This window comes from Poecilia mexicana, unplaced genomic scaffold, assembly GCF_051168715.1.
Source record: "Poecilia mexicana isolate PSO_F unplaced genomic scaffold, ASM5116871v1 scaffold_8, whole genome shotgun sequence".
NCBI lineage: Eukaryota > Metazoa > Chordata > Actinopteri > Cyprinodontiformes > Poeciliidae > Poecilia > Poecilia mexicana.
Genome location: NW_028263377.1, coordinates 6,313,739 through 6,332,936, shown reverse-complemented (window position 1 = coordinate 6,332,936; position 19,198 = coordinate 6,313,739). Strand labels below are relative to the sequence as shown.

Here is a 19,198-nt window from a genome sequence, read left to right as displayed (position 1 = left end):
TTTGCAAGTCAAGTGGCAACTCGCAAAAAAATCAAACAAGGTGAAGAGTAAACAGTTGGCAGAGAGAAGCTCTGGCTAGTTGTTTGTGACCACTTTTCTCTCTGATTTCTATCCTCTTCCTGCCCACCTGAGACGAGCAGATCAAGAGTTAATCTGACTCAGACACTGAGCAGTGCAGTGTCACGGGCCCTTGAAGCCCACACTGAATATTTCTCATGAAATAATGCCCACAATCAGAGGCAGGCCGAAGCAGAAAGGCAAGTAGCACATTCAGTTCTTTGTTACTCTGTTGTAAAGGGAATAGGAAGTGAAATCACATGAAGTGCAGTACACAGGCGGCGGACCGGGCCTCGTTGTCTGCTGGATCTCTCGCATTAACTTGCAGCGCATGTATGAGCAGGTATTAAATTTACATCCTTACCGAGCAGCTGGGCCTCCTGCAGTCTGCTGTGTCCCTTGGAGTGGCGGCTGCAGAGATAGCAGCCCCCATGCATCCATACTGCCACTCACTCCTTTACGCAAACATCCGAGCCATCCTCATCGTCACTGCAGCGCTTAGAAGGGACAGTCGAAAGCTTGAACATGTCCGAGACCTGTTCTGATGCCCGCAGTCACACAGTGAAATAGAGGCAGCAGCTAAAAGTGAGCTGACCACAGTACCAGGAACTAAGATCACATCACTTTTTTACAGCCACAGCTCTTAAAGTTACAGTCTGACAGACGATGTCTATATGTCAACAAATCGGACAGTGCTTCAGATTTTACAGCTGGTAGCTTTGAAATCAGGTCAAATCATTTTATTCCTCCTTATCAGGGAGCTTAAGCGTTCAAACAAGTTTAAATCGCGCTTCAACTGTAACAGGATGTTCATTAGCTTACCACAGCCTTAAAAAGTCAAAACACAAGGCAGGTTTCATGTTACGTCACTCTCTGCCTGGCATTTACAGAGACGCAAGTCCCCAGTGTCAAAAACAAAAAGGTCTTCTTTTTGTTTTTTTGTTTTTTTTATTTTAGAAAGAATATGATTATGGGGGAGGATCTATCTCTAGATAGACCTAAATTAAAATCCTTACAGATTCTGACCTGAACCCAGAAACCATGCAACTCTTTAATTGGGGGCGGGGGGATGGGAGAACATATTCTGACAACAAAAAGGATATGTGGACAGTCTTGATAACATCCAGCATTACTGAAATGACAAGATCTTCTCAGTGTTGGAGGCTCCATTATAACCTTGGTACTTTTTCCTCCATTGGAAAAATTGAGGTTCAGGTTGTACAGGGGCGTCAAACATCCCTGTTGACCGAGGCCCCTCGTCTTAGCCGCTATGACCGAGTCTTTCAGTAGGACAATGCTGCGGTTCACAATGCCCGTCTCACAAAAGGACTTCCTCCAGGAGAATAACGTCTTTCTTCTGGGTAATTCTGTTTGCCCCATGATCTGAATTCCACTGAAATCATTTAGGGATGAATGGCAAAGGAGGTTTACAAAATCAGATGTCAGTCCCAGCCCATGGAAGTCCTTCATGAAGCCATCTTCACCCCACGGAGCAGCACTACCACCAGACTATCAGAAATAATGACCTCAATCATGCCTAACAGGCCTGTTAAGGATGTGACGTAGGTCTTGATTGTAAAGGAAGCTACACTATAAATTTTATACCATCCCCCACTGCAAAGAGAGAAATGCCAAGCCAAACGAGATGTCACTTCCTCTGCTGCCTTGGCAAACTACAACCCCAGATAAGCAGACCACAATTCAAAACTCCAGCCCACAAACCTGATGTCATCGTTCATAATTCGTCCTTCTGTTCACTGAATGGCCCGATTCAAAGTCCATCGTAACAAATTGAGCTCTATGAGAAAAATCCCGGACGGCGCATGGAAGGGAGATGAGAATCGAGCAGAAGGCCATGCTACTGACCAACCAGTTCTTTTGAAATGGTCTACAAAAACACTGGACATCTCACTGATGAGTCCCTTTTGGAATCATTTGAAAATAGTTTTAGGAATTTTTTTTTTTTTTTGTTTGTTTTTATTTTTTGGGTTCTGCTTCTTTTTCCTCCTTTAGGATTTTGATGCACAGCTTTTAACCTAATTACCATTCATCTACACATACTTATTGCAGGCACAGTAAGGGGCAGCTTGGGGTTCAATGTCATCTGCTGATGTTGGTCCAATGACTTTGATAAACTCCACTGTCAACGCAGTCACCTGTCCCTTGTTGGGACACCAGACCCAACAATGCAGAAAACCAGAGGACACGTATCACAGCAACATGGGCCTCCATTACACTCCAGCAGAACAAGCACACTGATGCAGCAATTCATGCAAAAGGAGCAACAGCAAAGAGCATCTGTGCATAGCAGTGAACACAGTTTTCAGAAGCCTGACATTTCTGTTTAAAACATCTTTACTTGTTGATCTTATGTAATGTCATTTTGTGAGACACTCAATTTTTGGTTTTTCTGTAAGCCATGATTATCAAAACGACGAGAAATAAAGGGTCACATTTATCATTCTGTGGACTGAATCTATACTTGAGCTTCACTTTCTGAAATAGGTCACAAAAAAAATTCAACTTTTTCAACTAACTAATTTTTGAAGATGTACCTTCACTAATAATATAACAATGTGTAATATTGAAATTAGGACTTTTGCAGACATGCCCGGTGATGGAAACGGGTGTGTTAGTGGGAAGATGCTGGACCTTAAAGCCATGAACTCCAGTTCCAGGCCTCTAGTCGGCATTTCCTGGTTGCTATTGGGCGAATAAAGAGAAACTTTAATTTCTGCTCAAACGTCACTGTCTGGACACAGCCTTATTCACGGATTTGGGTTAAGAGGGGGTGAGGGAATTTGTTTGGAGGTTGACATTTGCGAGCGTCGGGAGGGGTCGGTTAATCTCTGTATACACACACAAACACATGCAGACAGACACACTTCTCGTGAAACAAAGTGACAGATACCATGGAAGAAAGCATAAATAATACACAAAAGTTTGAGCATCAAGAATTAACTCTCTGTTCATGTCATCTCCCACAAACCTACAAACACAGAGGCCGAATGTAATGTGACTGGCTGGCGATGAATAAAACAGCAGTGTGAGCTGCTGCCTGAGCTTCATGTTGAGAGTAGCAACAGGAAGAAGCGTTGCCTCTCATTATGTCAACACAGCGGGTCGGACTGCGCTTTGGGACGACCTGAAATATGCGGGCCGGTTTCACTGAACACCAAACAAACGCCCCGTGTTTGCTGCGACATACTTGGGTGAAATATGTTCGCTAATTCTCTAAGTCTCCGGCTAAAGCAGCAGTTTGGCCTTTTGGGGGGGAAACGGCTCAGTTGTTTAGTTGCTTGGTCTTAGATGAGAAGACTGATAAGTCGCACATGCTGAATGTGAGGTTTGTGCTCCAACAGAACTCCAATTTTCAAGCTAGTCAATCCGTCGACTCTTAACTGATTTACATCTGGACTTTAACTGGGCCATTTGAACCAGGAATATACCAATACCCCTTTTTCACAGCCGATACCAATACCAATATCTGAGCCGTAGTATTGGCAGGTAACGATCCGATACAGAAAAATAGCACTAAGTTAAATAAAAAACGTAAAAAACATTTTTAAAACACAGACATAAATGTACTAAACTACAAATTTATTTGATAACTCTGCACGAGAACAGCACACTTAGATACACCAACAGCTTCAGTTAGCGAAATTACAAACCATGTAGGGGACACAGCAAACATGTGGAGGAAGTTGCCCTGCGTGGAAAACCAGGACTGTACATCTGTCTGAACACACCGTCCCCATGGTGACCCAAGACGATGTCGGCCTCATGTTGTAGCAATGCGTTTCTTCAGGAGAGGCAGAAATGTTAATAGAAAGAAAGTAATCCAGGAAGAAAAGCTGATAGACACAGCAAAATACTTTAGATTTCACCTTCTAGCAGCACCACAATCCTAAACATACAGCCAGAGCTCCAACAAAAGGGTTTATGTTGAAGCGTACTGCAGCTAGAATGGCCAAGTCAAAGCCTAGATCTACAATTTCGGTCTCTGAATGTGTACAACTGGTAGAACGCAGCTGGGATTGCAGCAAAAAATGTCACAAAATCCTAATAAAGCACATTGAAGTTTGTGGTCGTCACATGACAAAATGTCAATAAAGGTCATGAGATTTTAAACACTTCTGCCACAGACTACATGCTGGCTACTTCTATTTAATCATATTTCACTGACTGTCCCTCAGTTCTGAGAGGCGAACTACTGAAAAGTGTGTCGCTTAAGAACCAGACGTGTTGAGAGTCCGGAGCTGTGTTCCTCTCCTGGTTCTATTTTTGCTGTTATTACTCAGGAACAGAGAAGCACAAAGGAAGGGAGCCACGCAGCTGCTCACACTGGGCCCGGCAGGTCAAGCTCTGATTGGCTCCCAAAGCCGTTCTGTGACGCTGGCGTGAACCCGGGGCTCAGCAGTGCTTGTGAAAATAGCTGACACTGTGACTTTGGTCTGCTGCTGTCAATGACGAAAACAGAAGCATGCATGTGTTTAAATGTATTTGGTGTCTTTTCTTCATGGACTTTGTTTGGGCAACTTTCTAAATCTCATTGAATTTGAATTGTTCTTTATTTATGAAAATCCTGTTGTTTTGCGCCTTCCTGTTTCCGATTGCGACACACCTGGGTTATGTTACCACCAAGCGGCCAAAAACAAGATTTCTCTTGTTCTGATTGTGGTCACTTGAGGCAATAAGAAGAGATGCTGCACCGCTGTGTAGATGCCATGTGATATCGTGAGCATTGCTTTGAAGGTTTGAGGTTAAGAGGAGAGCAGAACCGAGTCTTCATGGGATCTGAAGGGCGCTGGGCAGCGATGCCACCCTCAGCAGTTCCTGGTATGTCCCAACAGTCCTGAGCCCATAAAAGTGAAACAAGCTGATAAAAATAACAGTTTCTTCCTTACACAAGAGGAAGAGATGGTTGGTTGACATTTAGAGCAGCAGCGAGGCAGCCCTTCAGAGTGCAACTTACACTTGCCTTGCAAAGTCGGGACTCACCAATAAATTGTGTTTATTCCTTAGTTTTAAGAAATCAGACGACACTTTAATGAGAAACTGACCTTATTCACATGCCATGTTTTTTTTTTAAATAATCCACCAAAGAACGAACAAACGTATTCACATGAGATTTTAATTGCGTTTCTTATTTAAGGGAAACACAGCAATTGCGGAATCATGTTTTTACAACGTTAGCGGAACATTGACAAGGTTTTGTGCATATTTGTAATGGAATGCAGCAACTGTTGCCAACTTTTTTTACTATATTTAGAAATTTTCAGATGAAACAAAAAAGATAATTGACAAAATAGGAATCAGCAGGTCAGTTTTATTTTGTTTAGAGATTTATGATGGGCCATAACGGGGTAATCGGTTCTCTGCTATTGCAAAGTATTCATACCCCTTTAAGCCACTGGTGTCAAATCTCAGTTCTTCAGTCGATGCTCTGCATATTTTTGACATTTTTCAAAGTGCAACGCACCTGAACGACATAATCAGGTCATTAACAGGACACTGGAGAAGTGGTGTCCACGAGAAGGTAATTCAGCCATTTGATTCAGGTACATTGGACCTGCACACATCTAAAAGTTGTAGGACACCGTCCGCCGAGGACTGGAGTTTGACATCCCTTACCACCATCAGTGAATGACTGAAAGTAGTCTGAAGCGCTTCTGGGGTCCTCTGGACTTGATAAAGTGCTGTACAAGTCCAGGCCATTTACCATTAACTATCACACACTGGGACAAATTCGCACGTCACTTTCAAGCAGACGGAAAATGATGTTGGTCTGAAAGTCGTTGCATTGCATCTCGGTTTAGACTCTTTGAAGCAAAGGTTTCTAGAATCACCTTCTGTTGCAACTATGGCTGTAAGTCATTGTCTCTACCAGCTTTGCTAGTTAAAACATTTGATCATCCATCTCACAAAGGAGCTCACTGACTAGATTAGGTGGAGAGCATACATTTTCAGCTCTTGCCAGAGATTTCCAATAAGATTTAATAGACTTGGCCATTCTGGCATGAATACACTTTGATCGAAACTGTTCTTTATTAACTTTGGCTAGACGCTTAGCGCTGGCCTGAAGATCTCCATGGTTGGAGGACAAAGCAAACTGAAGACACTTGTTGCTCTCTTCCTCTCCCACTTAGGGCTGTTGTAATCTCCGGCATCAGTAAAAACAGATAATCATCTGCATTACAGAGCGGCCCTGCTGCCAGATTCATTTTTAATCTTCCATGTCCATTACCGTCGCGTCTGCACAGCCATTCCATTACACATCAGGGGCATTTTCCACTCCCCGTCTCCCAACACCGACCGCTGCCTGCGACTCGCCGGGATGTTGCTGTAGCACTAAGCGCGGTCGTAAAGCACGTCGTCGACTCGTTGGAGAGTGCAGGAAGACCCGAGTCCACATTTTAATAACCTCAGTTTGATCTTCCGGCGGACATCCTAAATGATTTACACAACATCGGGGTCTGGATCGGGCCCAGGGAGTTAGGGATGTAGTAATGGATCGGGTCCAGAAGAAGCTCATTCACTTTCAGCTCTACATCCTGAGGTTCTGGGGGGATGTGGTGGTGAGGGGGGGTGTAAGACGGTGAGTTATGGAACATTTATGAAGGAATGCTACACTGAAACACACTCATTTAACCCGCTCTGCTGGGAAGTTCCTCCGTGTTAGCGGGAACAGTGTGTGTGTGCCACTCACTAAAAATAGACTGAGACAAGTGAGAACATCATGGAGCAGCATGGCTCACAGTCAGAGGCCAATCTTTACCATTTAATGCCTGGATTTATTCACAATTAATAAATAAAAGCTCTACTTTTCTCCCAAGATTAAAAGTTAAATAGATATAATTTGAGAATTCAACAGATAGAAATCTGGTAATTTGGCATAACTATGACCACTAGATGGCAGTAAAGTGTTGAATACGCTTCAACAAACATGAATCGTTTACAAACATAACCATGACTACGCCTCGGCCTACTGGCGGTTCAGTGTTCGCAGATTTTTCATTTTTGGTAAAGTAAATTTACTAAAATATTTTTTTAAATTTCAGCTTGGGAAGCTGTAATGCGTAACTGCAATGATGCTCGACATGCTATTGGCTGGAGTTTTCAAAGCAGCCAATCCGGTTGCACCGTTCGTTCTGCTGGGCATATTGGGGGTCCGCTGTATAATGACATCTAAGAGTCAACCTTTGAAGACTCTGTCATGCCAGTATGACACAAAGCTTTACAGATGCGTGAAGGTGTCTTTTAAATGTTTTACAATTAGTTATTTTATAAGCTTCATTTTGATGCTTGTAAATTATTCACAAATAACTTTGGCTTTTGTTATGTTGCTCATGAGACATTAATTCATACAAAAAAAAACACACAAATTGTTCAAACCTGAAATTGAACACCCAGATTGAACATATTTAAATTATGTTTTTTTTTTTTTGTTTGTTTTTTTTTTTAATTGATATAATTTCAGGTCATTCGTTTACTTACTACAGGTGAACAACTTTGTTTAAATCCACTGGATGATAGATCCACTGGGGTTGTCATGGAAACACTAGTTGTTCATAAGCCTGTCGTAATAAGTAATTAATTGCATAATAAATTAAAATTTCTGATTATTCATATTCTTTGAAGAGCATTTTCTTAAAGATACGTCATAATTCATTTTATCTATGATTTTGATTGTACATGGTTTTATTCACTTTTTTTTTTTGGTTGTCTTTTATTTTGGATATTTAAACATCTTCCATTTCTAGGGTTGGTGTTTGTGCTTATTTTTATTTATTTATTTTATAGGTGTTTGAGAGAGTGAACTTCCATTTTCATGTCATTATCAATACATTACTTGAAAACAACAATTTCATCGTTTATCACGATAAATAGGACAATTTATCGTCCAGCAAGATCTATTATCATGACAGGCCTGGTTGTTCATTTTACATTTAAATTTGTATAGAAGTGAATATCTTTTCTTTTTCCCCTGATTTGCCCTTCCCTCAGCTGCCTCAGGTTTAAAAGCTGCTGTTATGTGACTGACAGAGGCAGATCCAGTCAGCATGCTGCAGAGCTTTGTGCCATCTTATGCCTCGGACTTCACAACAGGCCGCCTGTTTGCTGCAGCAGCGATCACAATGGACAAAGTTGGGAGCGCAAACATGCAACCGCTCACTGAGGCCTCTTGAGAAAATAGTCTTTGACAAAAGGCAGCATTCATGTCTGCCCGCTCCTCCTCCAGCTGCAGAGCGGACGCCGGTCGCCACATGCTCGCATACAAGCGGCAGACAGATTTGCGTTCGAAGGGGTTGGAGGTGGTCCTCGAGACCCTGGCTCTCACCGGTTCGACCAGCCTCACGACGCCTCCGCCTGGATCCTCCGCGACTGCGCATGAGCACAAAAGCGCCGCCGCACGTTATAAAATGGCAAAAGGAGATTTGGCGACAGAATTTATCTGGAATATGAGGGATTTGGGGGGATTAACGGGGCAGCGGACACACATTCCAAGGTAGATTGTGTAAGCTGTTAACTCATTCGCTGAGAGAGCTAAGATGGCTTTTTTTATATAAAGGAAGGTTGCAGAGGTTGCAGAACATGGATTATTAACACCTTTAATCAATTCTTCTGACTTTAAGGTCGTCATTCAGTAAAGTGCAGTAACATTCGCCACTGTGATCCCGTTCTACAGGAATTTGCTAAAGTGCTCGTATATCATTTCACATTTTCTCCCATTGCAACCACAAAATTCTGTCTAATTCATTGGGATTTGATGCCGTAGCCCGACGCAGCACAGGATGGATCAGAATTGTGAAGGAAGAAGAATCAGGAAGTAAGATGAGAAACGGCTCTCAAACATTTTAAGAAATAAAAATACTCACAACTGTTTTGCCCCCTTTATTCTGATGCTCCTAATAGAGTCCAATGTCAGCTTGCTAATAGTCAACATGTGTAAAATTTGATCTACTCAAACTCATTTTGGCCGTTTGCATCCAGGATCTTGTTCTCGATCCATATCTCATGACCGCTGGTGAGGTCAGAATGTAGATGGAGTGGAAAATCAAGGACTTCACTTGTTGACGCAACTCTTTCTTCACCACAACGGACCGGAACAGAGCCCGCATGACTGCAGACAAAGCCCCAATCACCCGTGAACAAGACACCAAGAAACTTCAGCTCCTTTTGAGCTGAAGGCAAAGACTGAACCTCAGCCCAGAGGGGGGCAGTCCACCTTCAACCACATCTGTGAATAATGTAAATAAAATCTGCCAGTGTGTAATTTAAGCTGTAGAGAACATTAATAATTGATGAAGACCAAGAAACACAGGAGACAGGCCAGGAATGAGGTTGTAGGGACGTTTTTGGTTTTGCGCTCCACATATACAACCTTTGTGGAAGAGTGTCGAGAAGAAAGTTATTGTTGAACGAAAGGCAAACAAAGTGTCGCGATTTCACACTTTCATGTACAGACAACAAAATGCTCTAACTGGATAAGAAACTTTTCGGCCTTCATGCAACGTGCTACAGGGAAGGGGCACCAGAGCGCTCTTGTAACACACCGTTGGTGGTAGCAGCTTTCCTTGAACAGAGCTAAGTTTGTTAGCAGCAGAGAAAGAGTGCAGACTGGGCGAGAGAGTCTGCAGTGGAAAGGTTCAGATCAAAACATGTTTGTGTCGGGGTGCTGTGGTGGCGTAGGGGTTAAGCACAACCCACATGAGGAGGTTTTAGTCCTCGACGTGGCTGCCGCAGGTTCGATGCCCGGCCTTGTGACCTTTGCTGCATGTCTTCCCTCTCTCTCATTACCTACTTTCCTGTCGTAGCATCTTCAAATAAAGGCCACTAGAGCAAAAAAAAAAAAAACCTCAACAAGAAAAACCCTGTTTGTGTATTTGAATTAGAGATGCACCAATCCGATGTTAATACTTGTATCGGTCCCAATATTGAAAAAATTCTAGATCGGCTATCAGTGACAATGTGCCCGATCCATAAGGGCAGATCTATTCAGTCCAGTTCTATGCCTTGTGCTCTGAACAATGTCACACTTTGTCATTATATTACATTGTATTTAGAATTCCTAATTGCACTTTCTGAAAGAAGGTCTGTTGCAGTTTATTTTCCATGTTTGGCCAAGGCAGACATTGTTTTCATCAGTTTCAGTTTCTTTATTTACTTATCTTCCAGTTCCTTTGTTATTCTATTTATTGTACTTTATGTTTGTCCAGCTTATAAAACCCCAATGAAAAACATTCACGTTTGTGGCACATTGCAAATAACTGATAATGGGTATCAATTATTTCACTAAGCATTGTAACCAGAAATTAGAAATTGATCCTGGTTCTTCAGTGTCTTTATGATGCTGGTTTCTTCTTTCATCTTTGCAGCAGAGAGAAGCTGCTTGGTGCAGCAGCAGCTGTCTGGGCTGGTCAGCTGAACAGAACTGGACCTGATGAATGGAGCCATTACACTGAAACCCGGATAGACCTGGGGGGGCCGCTTGAATGGATGCTCGACAATTGTCACATTTTTCATGTCAAAACTTTTCCTGACTCAACTTTCCAGGGTTCTCGGTCTTTCAGTTTGAAACGCATCACACTTTATTTCACCTAAAATCTATGACAGATCGTTCCAGAGTGGACATGTAAGGACAGAAGGAAGGAAAGGAATAAAGGCCACACAAAGAAGAGATGGACTGAAGGAAGAAGGGAGTAAGATGAAAGAAGGAGTAAAGCAAGGACACAGAAGAGAGACAGGAAGGAAATGAGGAAAGAAGGGGCGTCGAGGTTCCAACCTCGGCATCCCACCTTTCCTGTCTCTACTGCTGGAAAATGGAAAAAGGCCACCAGCACCACACAAAAACAAATCATATAAAAAAAGGAGGAAAGAAAGAAGGGATCAAGGAAGAAAAGAAAGGAAGGACAAAAGGAAGAACGGAAGGATCGTAAGAAGGCCACATAAAGAATGAAAGGAAAAAGTAGCAAGGGGTTGAGAAAGGAAATGAATAAGCTAGGACTAAAAGAAGGAAGAGAGGATGTAAGGAGGGAAAGAGAAATGAAACAAGGAAAGAAAGAAAGGAACGCAGCAAGAAGGAAGGAATAAAGCAAAGAAAAAGCACAGGGAAGGAAGGAAGAACATGAGGAAAGAAGAAAGCAAGGAAAAAGGCAAATACACAAATCAGGCAACAGAGAGAAAAAAAATGAAGAAAAAGATTTTAAAAAGAACTGAAGAAGGGAGGCAGAAAGGAACAAATGAAAGACATAAGAGAGGAAAGAACACAAGAAAGGAAGAAACTAAGGACTCAACATCTAGACTAGGGATCTTCAAATTCAGGTCTCAATGTCCTTTTAATGTGTTTCTGCTTCAACACACCTGCATCCAATAATGAAGAAATCAGCAGGACTCTGGAGAACCAGACAGCATAATGAGGAGGTAATTCAGCCATTTGACTCAGGTGTGTTGGACAAGAGACGCATCTAAAAGTTGCAGGACTCTGACCTAACCCTAACCCGGAGTTGAGGGCAGCTGATATAAGCTGTGGGTTGTGGAACAAAAGTGTGAAATTATTTTTTTTCATCTTCATCATCTTCTTCTTCTTCACTAAAATCAAATCCCAGACTTTTCCAGATTGTCTGGGAACCCCGGCATTCTCTTTGGCATTCCCAGTGTTATCATCAGCATTAGACATCTTGACTTCACCTTAGACCGAAGAAGACAAATCATATTGTCCTGCAGACAAGCTCCACCAAGACGTCCACTGGCATGCATGGACAGTGGCCATAAGCTCGTCTCCCGGGGTCTCTGGGAGGCAGACAGATTGGTGCGTCCACATGATAATCCTGGACTTGGGCAGCAGGCGGTGGGTGGGATGTTGGAGCGTGAGCCTGGGAGGGTGGCCGAGAGCCCTAATGCCACCCGTCTCAGAGATGGAGTGGAAGTCCACAGTCTCTTAATCCTATTATCCGTAGCAGCTGGAGACAGCAGCATGTATATTCCGACACACGTGACCAGAGAACATAAGCCCGGCCAGGTTGCCTCTCCACTCTCTGTGAGGATCAATAAAAAAGTCATTTGGGCGCTTCTCCTTCTCAAAACACACAGAGGAGAGGCATCAGCAGCTCCCTATGCACCTATGGGGCCTCTTCCAGACATCGACTGCAGGAAACAGGCAGGAATAAAGAATTCATGAGAGGATGGCCGTGGAGAGCGTAGGGCTTCCTCAAAGGGTGCGTGGAATCGGCTCAAAGCCCAGAGCCTCGCGGGTCGCCGGGGTTTTACATCCTGAAGGAGAGGCCGGGCCAAAACATAAACAGGCTGCGAATCGATAAGATGCGAGAGAGCGCCGATGAGATGGCAGAGATACCCGGGCACTCCAGCTGCTTTTTACGCGGAGAGTCTCTGGGATAAGAGGGTTTTAACAGATGGAGAAGGGGGGGGTGGAAGGAAGAGGAAGAGAACTGGGTCATTTCAAACATTTTCAGACATCAGTTTGGCCTTGATGATGTGTTGGGGAAAAATAGGTGGAAGAGAGCGCACAATGGAGCAGGTGCAATCATGACAATGAGGCATCCAGGGCCAGTGTGACAGCTCCAGTCCATCGTCGTTACGGAGGTGGCCCCTTGATCTCAATCAGCCCGTCTCCAGGCCCACAGAGACGATGCCCGCGAGAGGATGAATTCATCATTTCAAGCAGAATCTGCTCAATTTCAGCTCAAGCCACCGACAAATGACTTTTATATAGATTCAGCACAAGACAAAGCCAGTCAATCCTACAGCTTAGTGACTTGGTCTCCGTTTCTGTCCTGCAGGTTTTAGTCGTTTCCTGGCTGTAGTATGTCTTGATCGAAAGAAATTATTTACCTAATCGTTGTGGCACTAAGTTCTGCAACTTGGACTGGGTGTGTTGAAGCAGGGAATGTCTAAAACCCAGTGGAAACTCTGGTATTTCCAACAACACATTTTTAGCTCAAGAACAAACAGCTTGGATGATAAACAGGGATAAGACGAGAACAAGAAATAGGTGGAAGTGACTCAAAGAAATGAACTGATTTCACAGTGTGGTGAAATCAGTGCAAGGGTCAGTTAGCAATTTTCAGACATGCTCCATACATTTTATGTCCAACTGTCCCTTCATTGAAGTTTTCCGCATTTTGTCAAAGTATGACTGGGGAGGCACAGATTAATTTTCAAAGAAAGGCGATTGGCCGATACTATAATGAGAAACTGATCTCATCCACTGATCTTATCTACCGCCTCAAAAGTCTGAAAATCAGCCACTGTCCCCTTTTGCTCTGTCTTGAGGGAGGTCTGACTGAGACACCCGCCAACCTGGTCACATCTGCAGGTACATGGTTACGTGTCGTCACCCCACTGTTGCCAACTAAGCAACTTTTTCACCATATTTAACAACTTTTCAGAGAGAAAAAAAATAGCTTTTGGCCAAAATCGTGAAAATCGGCGATTGGCCAGCAAACTGCAATCGGTGCACCCGACAAACACCAGCCACCCTATTGGCTGGTGTCTGTCCATACAGGAGCACCATTTATTTTCCTTGCTGCTGATTGGCTGAAAAGCAGAGATAAGGAAGACTGTAAAGATTAGCTTCTGTGGTAGTGGTTAGACAGTTTCCACTGTGCATATTAAAGCTTATTAAGGTATATTTAATGTGTGAACTATTAAAATAGGCATCTATAGTATTTTTAGAGGGGGTCTCAAGTATTTGCTGCTCTAAGCTAATCTTAGTACCTGAATCCTATCATTTCATAGAGTCCACTATAGTTCAAAAAGTTCTATTTTAGTCTCATTTGTGACTTTTGATGGCAGTCAGATGTGGTTTTTTGGGGTGTGAGAAGAACAAGGGCCTGAACGCAAACGCATGCCACATGTTTCCTGTCTATAACTGCACAAACAACATACAATTTTCCTTCCACTTTCATATTTATGCACTCCTGAGTGTAGCTCTACCACATGTCAGTAAAATGCAGAAAAGAAAGCTGCAGTTGTAGCATTAATGAAATGGTTCGAGGTTATGAATACATTTGGGAAAACACTAGATCTATAAGTCTGTGACACGGTGTGAGTCGTGCTGACTGAAAACACTCGCATTCAGTGGAAACTAAACCCAAACTGAGAATAACACGGCTGTGGAGTGCTGCTTGGCGTTGTTGTAGGCTGTACCATATCCCGCTCCAAGGCTCCCTGCAGCCCACATCAGCTGTTAGCGTTCCTCCACATGCCCACATGCGCAGCACAGCCTTCCAGGAAACACTGAAAACACCTTCTCCATTCAGGGAAGAATCGCTCTGTCACTCAAACTGATCCCGGAACAGCCTGAGCCGGGGGGGAACTACGCGACAGCTCTCTTTTATTTTTACATCTCTTATCTACACACCGGCTGCCTGGCGGTTTGCAGAATTACAGAGCGAAAAGACCAAATGAATGCAGGCTAACATGAGCAGACAGAAACAGGAAATATGAGGTACGCTTTTGCGGCTGTGACATTTTGCCCTCTCAGAGCAATTGCGGGCGGCCGGGGGTCCGAGGTCTCTGGAGCGACTCGCTGCCTTGAATTTTTTAACATTCACCTCCTCCAGTGACACCAGCGTAACTGGAAGCCTTAAATCAGACACCAGCACGCTTCACACGACTCCACCTGAGGATGAACGCTGCGTCTCACACGGGGTCAGTTCAACCGGGCCGATCCGGCGAGCCCCCAGAGGGACGGTGGAAGTAAACGCGGTTGGCTTAACTGTGACTATTTCTGTCTGTGCGACACATCTGTGATGGAGCAGGACTGCTGAGGAGTCACAATCAGAATGGGAACTCAGCAGTTTTTTTCCCCCTCCAAGAAATTTCCTCATTTAAAGCCTCTTCGCCACTGACTGTGTACGCTGATGACACCATGATTCAAAATGTATTGGGGATGCACCAAAAACAACAACAAAAAAATCGGTCCTGATTGCTGTAGTTTTGGGTGATTGGCTGATAGTTAAATGAGAAACTGATCTTAGCCAAAGGTGTGAAAATCAGCCACCGCCCCCTTCAGCTCCGTTCTTGAGAGAGGACTGACTGACAGATTGGAAAATTAACAAAAGTCACCTCAATGTTGCCAAGTTGCCAACTTAGCAATATTGTCACTATATTTAACAGATATTTAATGGTGAATTGATAAATAAATTGTATCGATTCACTTAATTTTCTGTTTCTGAACACTTAATTTGTGGAGAATCTATTCTATTGGAATTTCACGTGGCCATAAACTGGAGCAGAAGTGTAAAAAAAAAAAAAAATTAAAAAAAAAAAAGATATTGTCTCGGCTCCCCAGACACTGAGATGTTAGCGACAGTCTTCAGTCAGAGGCCTCTTCAGATTATAAACAAATTTACATCCAAACGCAATGCAAAATTTCAGCTTACTTACTTGTTCTGTTCTATGTTTGCGTGCATTGTCCCGCTTAAATAAATGAATAAATGAAATGAAATGAATTCACACCACACTGAAACATGGTGGTGGTAGCATCATGCTGTGGGGGAGCTGGTAAGAGTTGTTTGGAAGATGAATTGAGCAAAATATATAGTAATCCTGGAAGAGAATCAAATGAAATCACCATGAAAACACCCACAGATTGAAACACAAAGGGTGGCAGCATCATGGTGTGGGGCTGTGTTTCTCCAACAGACACAGGAAGATCCAGATTGTAAAAGTTTGGCACAGAAGTTCACCTTCCAGCAAGACAACAACCACAACCTAACAGCAAAAACTACAGATAAATGGATTAGATCAAAGTAATGATGTGGGTTTTGGAAACCACTGATTAATTTTAATTTCACATAGACTACATTGACTTCTGTGGCTTTTACTGTCGAGATGTCGGAAAAGTTTAAAGAGCGACAACTTTTGAAAGGCCCTTCAAGTAATTAGAAATAGACAACTTTGACTGGATATGAGAGCAGCCTTAAAAATAAAAAGTTGAAAAACTAACCTGTAGCTCGTTGTTGTTGGCCATCATGAGCTCCAGCTATCAGATGACTTCAATGATCTTTAGCTCAGGCTATGGCCGTCGGGTCATAGTAGAAATTTTGCTCTCAAGTCCGTCAATATTAGAATAAAAATAGTTTAAATAAGCAGCAAGTCCCGGTGAGTGTTTCGATCCCGAACGTCTGGAGCGCGGCGGCAGGTTGAGCAGAGGGGGCGAGGACACCATCACCTCCAAGCGGCAGGACGTCAACTCTTGGACGGGGGGGTCCGCATCACGCAGTCCGGTAGTGTAGGTAGTGGAGGGAGCGAGGGCTGCTTGCGGGGCTTCCTGCTCATCGTCGGAGAGGACAGGAGCCGGAACCCCGCCGGGTCTCGCCGGGACTCTCCGCGCTGCGGTTACCTGGAGCCATGTTATTTCCCCCGCCGGAGGCGGTGCGTCGCTGCTCGGCTCTGCGGTGAGCTGGGAGCCGGCGGCTGATGCTGCAAGGGAGTAGGGGCACGAGGGAGGGGTCAAACCAGCAGAATGTACAAGCACAATTTCCGGAATGGGCCTTCAGAATAAAGGTCGTGAGATGTTGTACTTCAGATGTCGATTTCGAATTCTAGTAAATGAAATACTTATTTTAAATAATAAACAACAACTCTTCTAAACACTTATTTTCTCTCATTGCCATTCAACCCAACTGTGACTTGACTTTCTTGACGTTTTTATGGTATGATTTTATTTGTTTTACTACTTTGTTATGTGTTGTGTTTTTTAATTCAGCTACTCTGTTGTGTGCTTAGCTTTGTCACTTTGTTTTGTTGTTTTCCTTTATCTTATTTTTATCTTATCTCCGATGTCCAGCACTTTGTTTTAGTCGTGGCTGGCGCTAAATCGCTTTATAAATAAAACTAATGATGATGATTTTATTTTGAATTTCACACAGTTTGCTTATGTTGTGATCTCTGGCTTCCACGCGCAGCTTGATGCAGCTGGAAATCCTCACTGCGGCAGCTGAGCGCCCCCTGCTGCCACTTGTTGATCAAATTAAAGCTCTGCTGCGTGTGTGTCTGATGTCAGGATGAAAACAGCATTAAAAGAAAAAAATCAGAGAAAGCTGGTGCGTGGAGTCCATCACTGTTTAAAGCAGTATTTTAGACCAGAACCGGCCCAATGCATAAGCAAACTCAGCCCCTGAGAAAAGCGGGATGAGTAACTCTAAATTTCACTTTTATTTTTCAAGAAGAATTGTACTTTTAAATCTTCACAGAAGATTTTTAAAAAATCAAGCTTGTGGAAATTTTAAAAGAACCGAGTAGGCCAGTGTTTCTCAACCCTGGTCCTCACCGCCCCCCTGTCATGCATGTTTTAGGTATTTCCCTTCTGCCACACACCTGAATGGTATCTCTTGGTGATTAACAGGCTTCTGCAGTACTTGATGGTCATGCAATCATTTCAATCAGCTGTTCTGGAATAGAGGCACATCTAAAACATGCAGAGCAGGGGGGGCGGTGAGGACCAGGGTTGAGGAACACTTGTCTAGGTATTCAATTGAGAGCATCACTGTGGATGCTATAAAAATGAAGCAATATTTCACTAACTAAACTCATAAACACTTTCCCAATGGAAAGTGAAGAAAAAAAAGAGATTAATCACAAAATCGCAATATATATAACCAACTAAACTAATCATGTATATATATATACATGTTATCAAAAAAATCCATCTAAAATCTATATCTGTAAAGATGTTGATTAAATTTGATAGCATTTTGTCATTGTAGGTTTGCTCTTTTCTGTCTGTTGTTAATCTTTGTGTTTATTTTTTGTGCTTTATTTTTAGAAGGCAGTTGAGAAAACCAAGTGACTTTCTGAAACAACAATGTCCTCCTGCACGATACAGAACTTTCAAATATGTTCCTTCGTCTTTTTTGATATTTCATATGTAATGAATTAAGAAAAACATACTAAATGCCTTGAATACAGCAGATTCAACTCAAAACTTGTCAGATGTATTTTATTTTTGTACACAAGGTGGCGCCCAACCCAAACAATTGACTTCTCATTGAACGTCATCACATGACAATACATTTAATATCATTATGAAGTTGCTACCCTTTCTAGTTAAAATGGTAAACATGGTTATCATTGCATTTCTATCTAAACCTATTAAGGAATCTTCTCCAGTCTCTTTCATGACATGCTGTTCTGTTTTCATATAAATTTAAGCAGATGGTTTTGGTTCGGAGACTTCTTTACTTTTCTCTCTGCTGATGCAGGAAGAAAATTTCTTAATAAAAGTTTCTGGGAGGAAAGGAACCTTCTCCAGACGGGACAGGTAGACAAGTGGCTGGATAGTGCTGCTGATGTTGAGAAAAGCGAAGCCGGCGGGCTGCACATAGCAACGAAACACATCAGGGGAGTAATGGTCTTCGAATGGGAACAGTGCGACGAGAGGCAGATAGTTGAACACAATGATACAGAGGATGGAGAGCACCATCTTGAATGCCTTCTTCTTCATGGGATGCATTTCATCTTTCCCAACGCCACGGGATTTCTTTAGGACCCATAAGATGCTTGCATTGCACAGCACCATCCAGGCGAAAGCTGCAAGGACCTCACCAGTGAACACCTTCTCGAAGTTGGGGAGACCGCCCACCATCTTGGCAGCAGAGTAGGCAAAGGTGAGACAGAGTACCAGCAGGGTGAGGCTTAACCTGTACTTGATGGACTTCAGCTGCCCAAACGCGATTGGAAAGAGCACCGCCACAAATCGATCCAAGCAGATACAAGAGAGAAACAACGGGCCGCTGGTGTCTTTCACTCCAAAGGAAAACTTAATCGCTAACCACACCTCTTTGCTTTGCCAGAGGTAAAGATTTAAGAAGCTGAGGGGCGTCATGCTGCCAAAGTAGGCATCCATGAAGGCCAAGCAGCCCAGGAACAGGTCCGAAGTGGACGGTTCTTTGCGATTGTGGATGAGAATCGCAATAACAAGGAGGTTGGCAGGTATTCCCACGACTACGTTGATAATCTGAAAGGTAAGGTCAAACAGAATTGCCTCGATGTACATGTCACAGCCATCAAACACACTGAAAGGTTTGAAAGAGGCGTTCATATAAACCGTGGCGTTGTAGGGGAGTTGTGCAGGAACAGAGGTTGAGTTAAGAGGCAAGGTGTATCTCTCCAT

General features: G+C 43.2%; 2 protein-coding genes across 3 annotated transcripts in view; both read right to left on the bottom strand.

The window, feature by feature from the left end:
* Window positions 1-16,505, bottom strand: part of LOC106930631 (serine/threonine-protein kinase N1-like) — a 47,477-nt gene extending 30,972 nt beyond the window's left edge. Inside the window, exon 1 of one of the 2 annotated variants that reach the window (XM_015008292.2) lies at window positions 16,031-16,505. In XM_015008292.2, the coding sequence (XP_014863778.2) occupies window positions 16,031-16,057 (27 nt within the window). In that variant the 5' untranslated portion in view covers window positions 16,058-16,505. Of the gene's footprint in view, window positions 1-421; window positions 626-16,030 lie in introns of those variants that run through there. The other variant, XM_015008291.2, reaches the window with a different exon arrangement.
* Window positions 16,506-18,232: 1,727 nt separating this feature from the next.
* Window positions 18,233-19,198, bottom strand: LOC106930629 (G protein-coupled receptor 183-like). The gene has a single exon (XM_015008283.2). It carries the CDS (start codon window positions 19,196-19,198, stop codon window positions 18,233-18,235), a length of 966 nt encoding a protein of 321 aa, XP_014863769.1.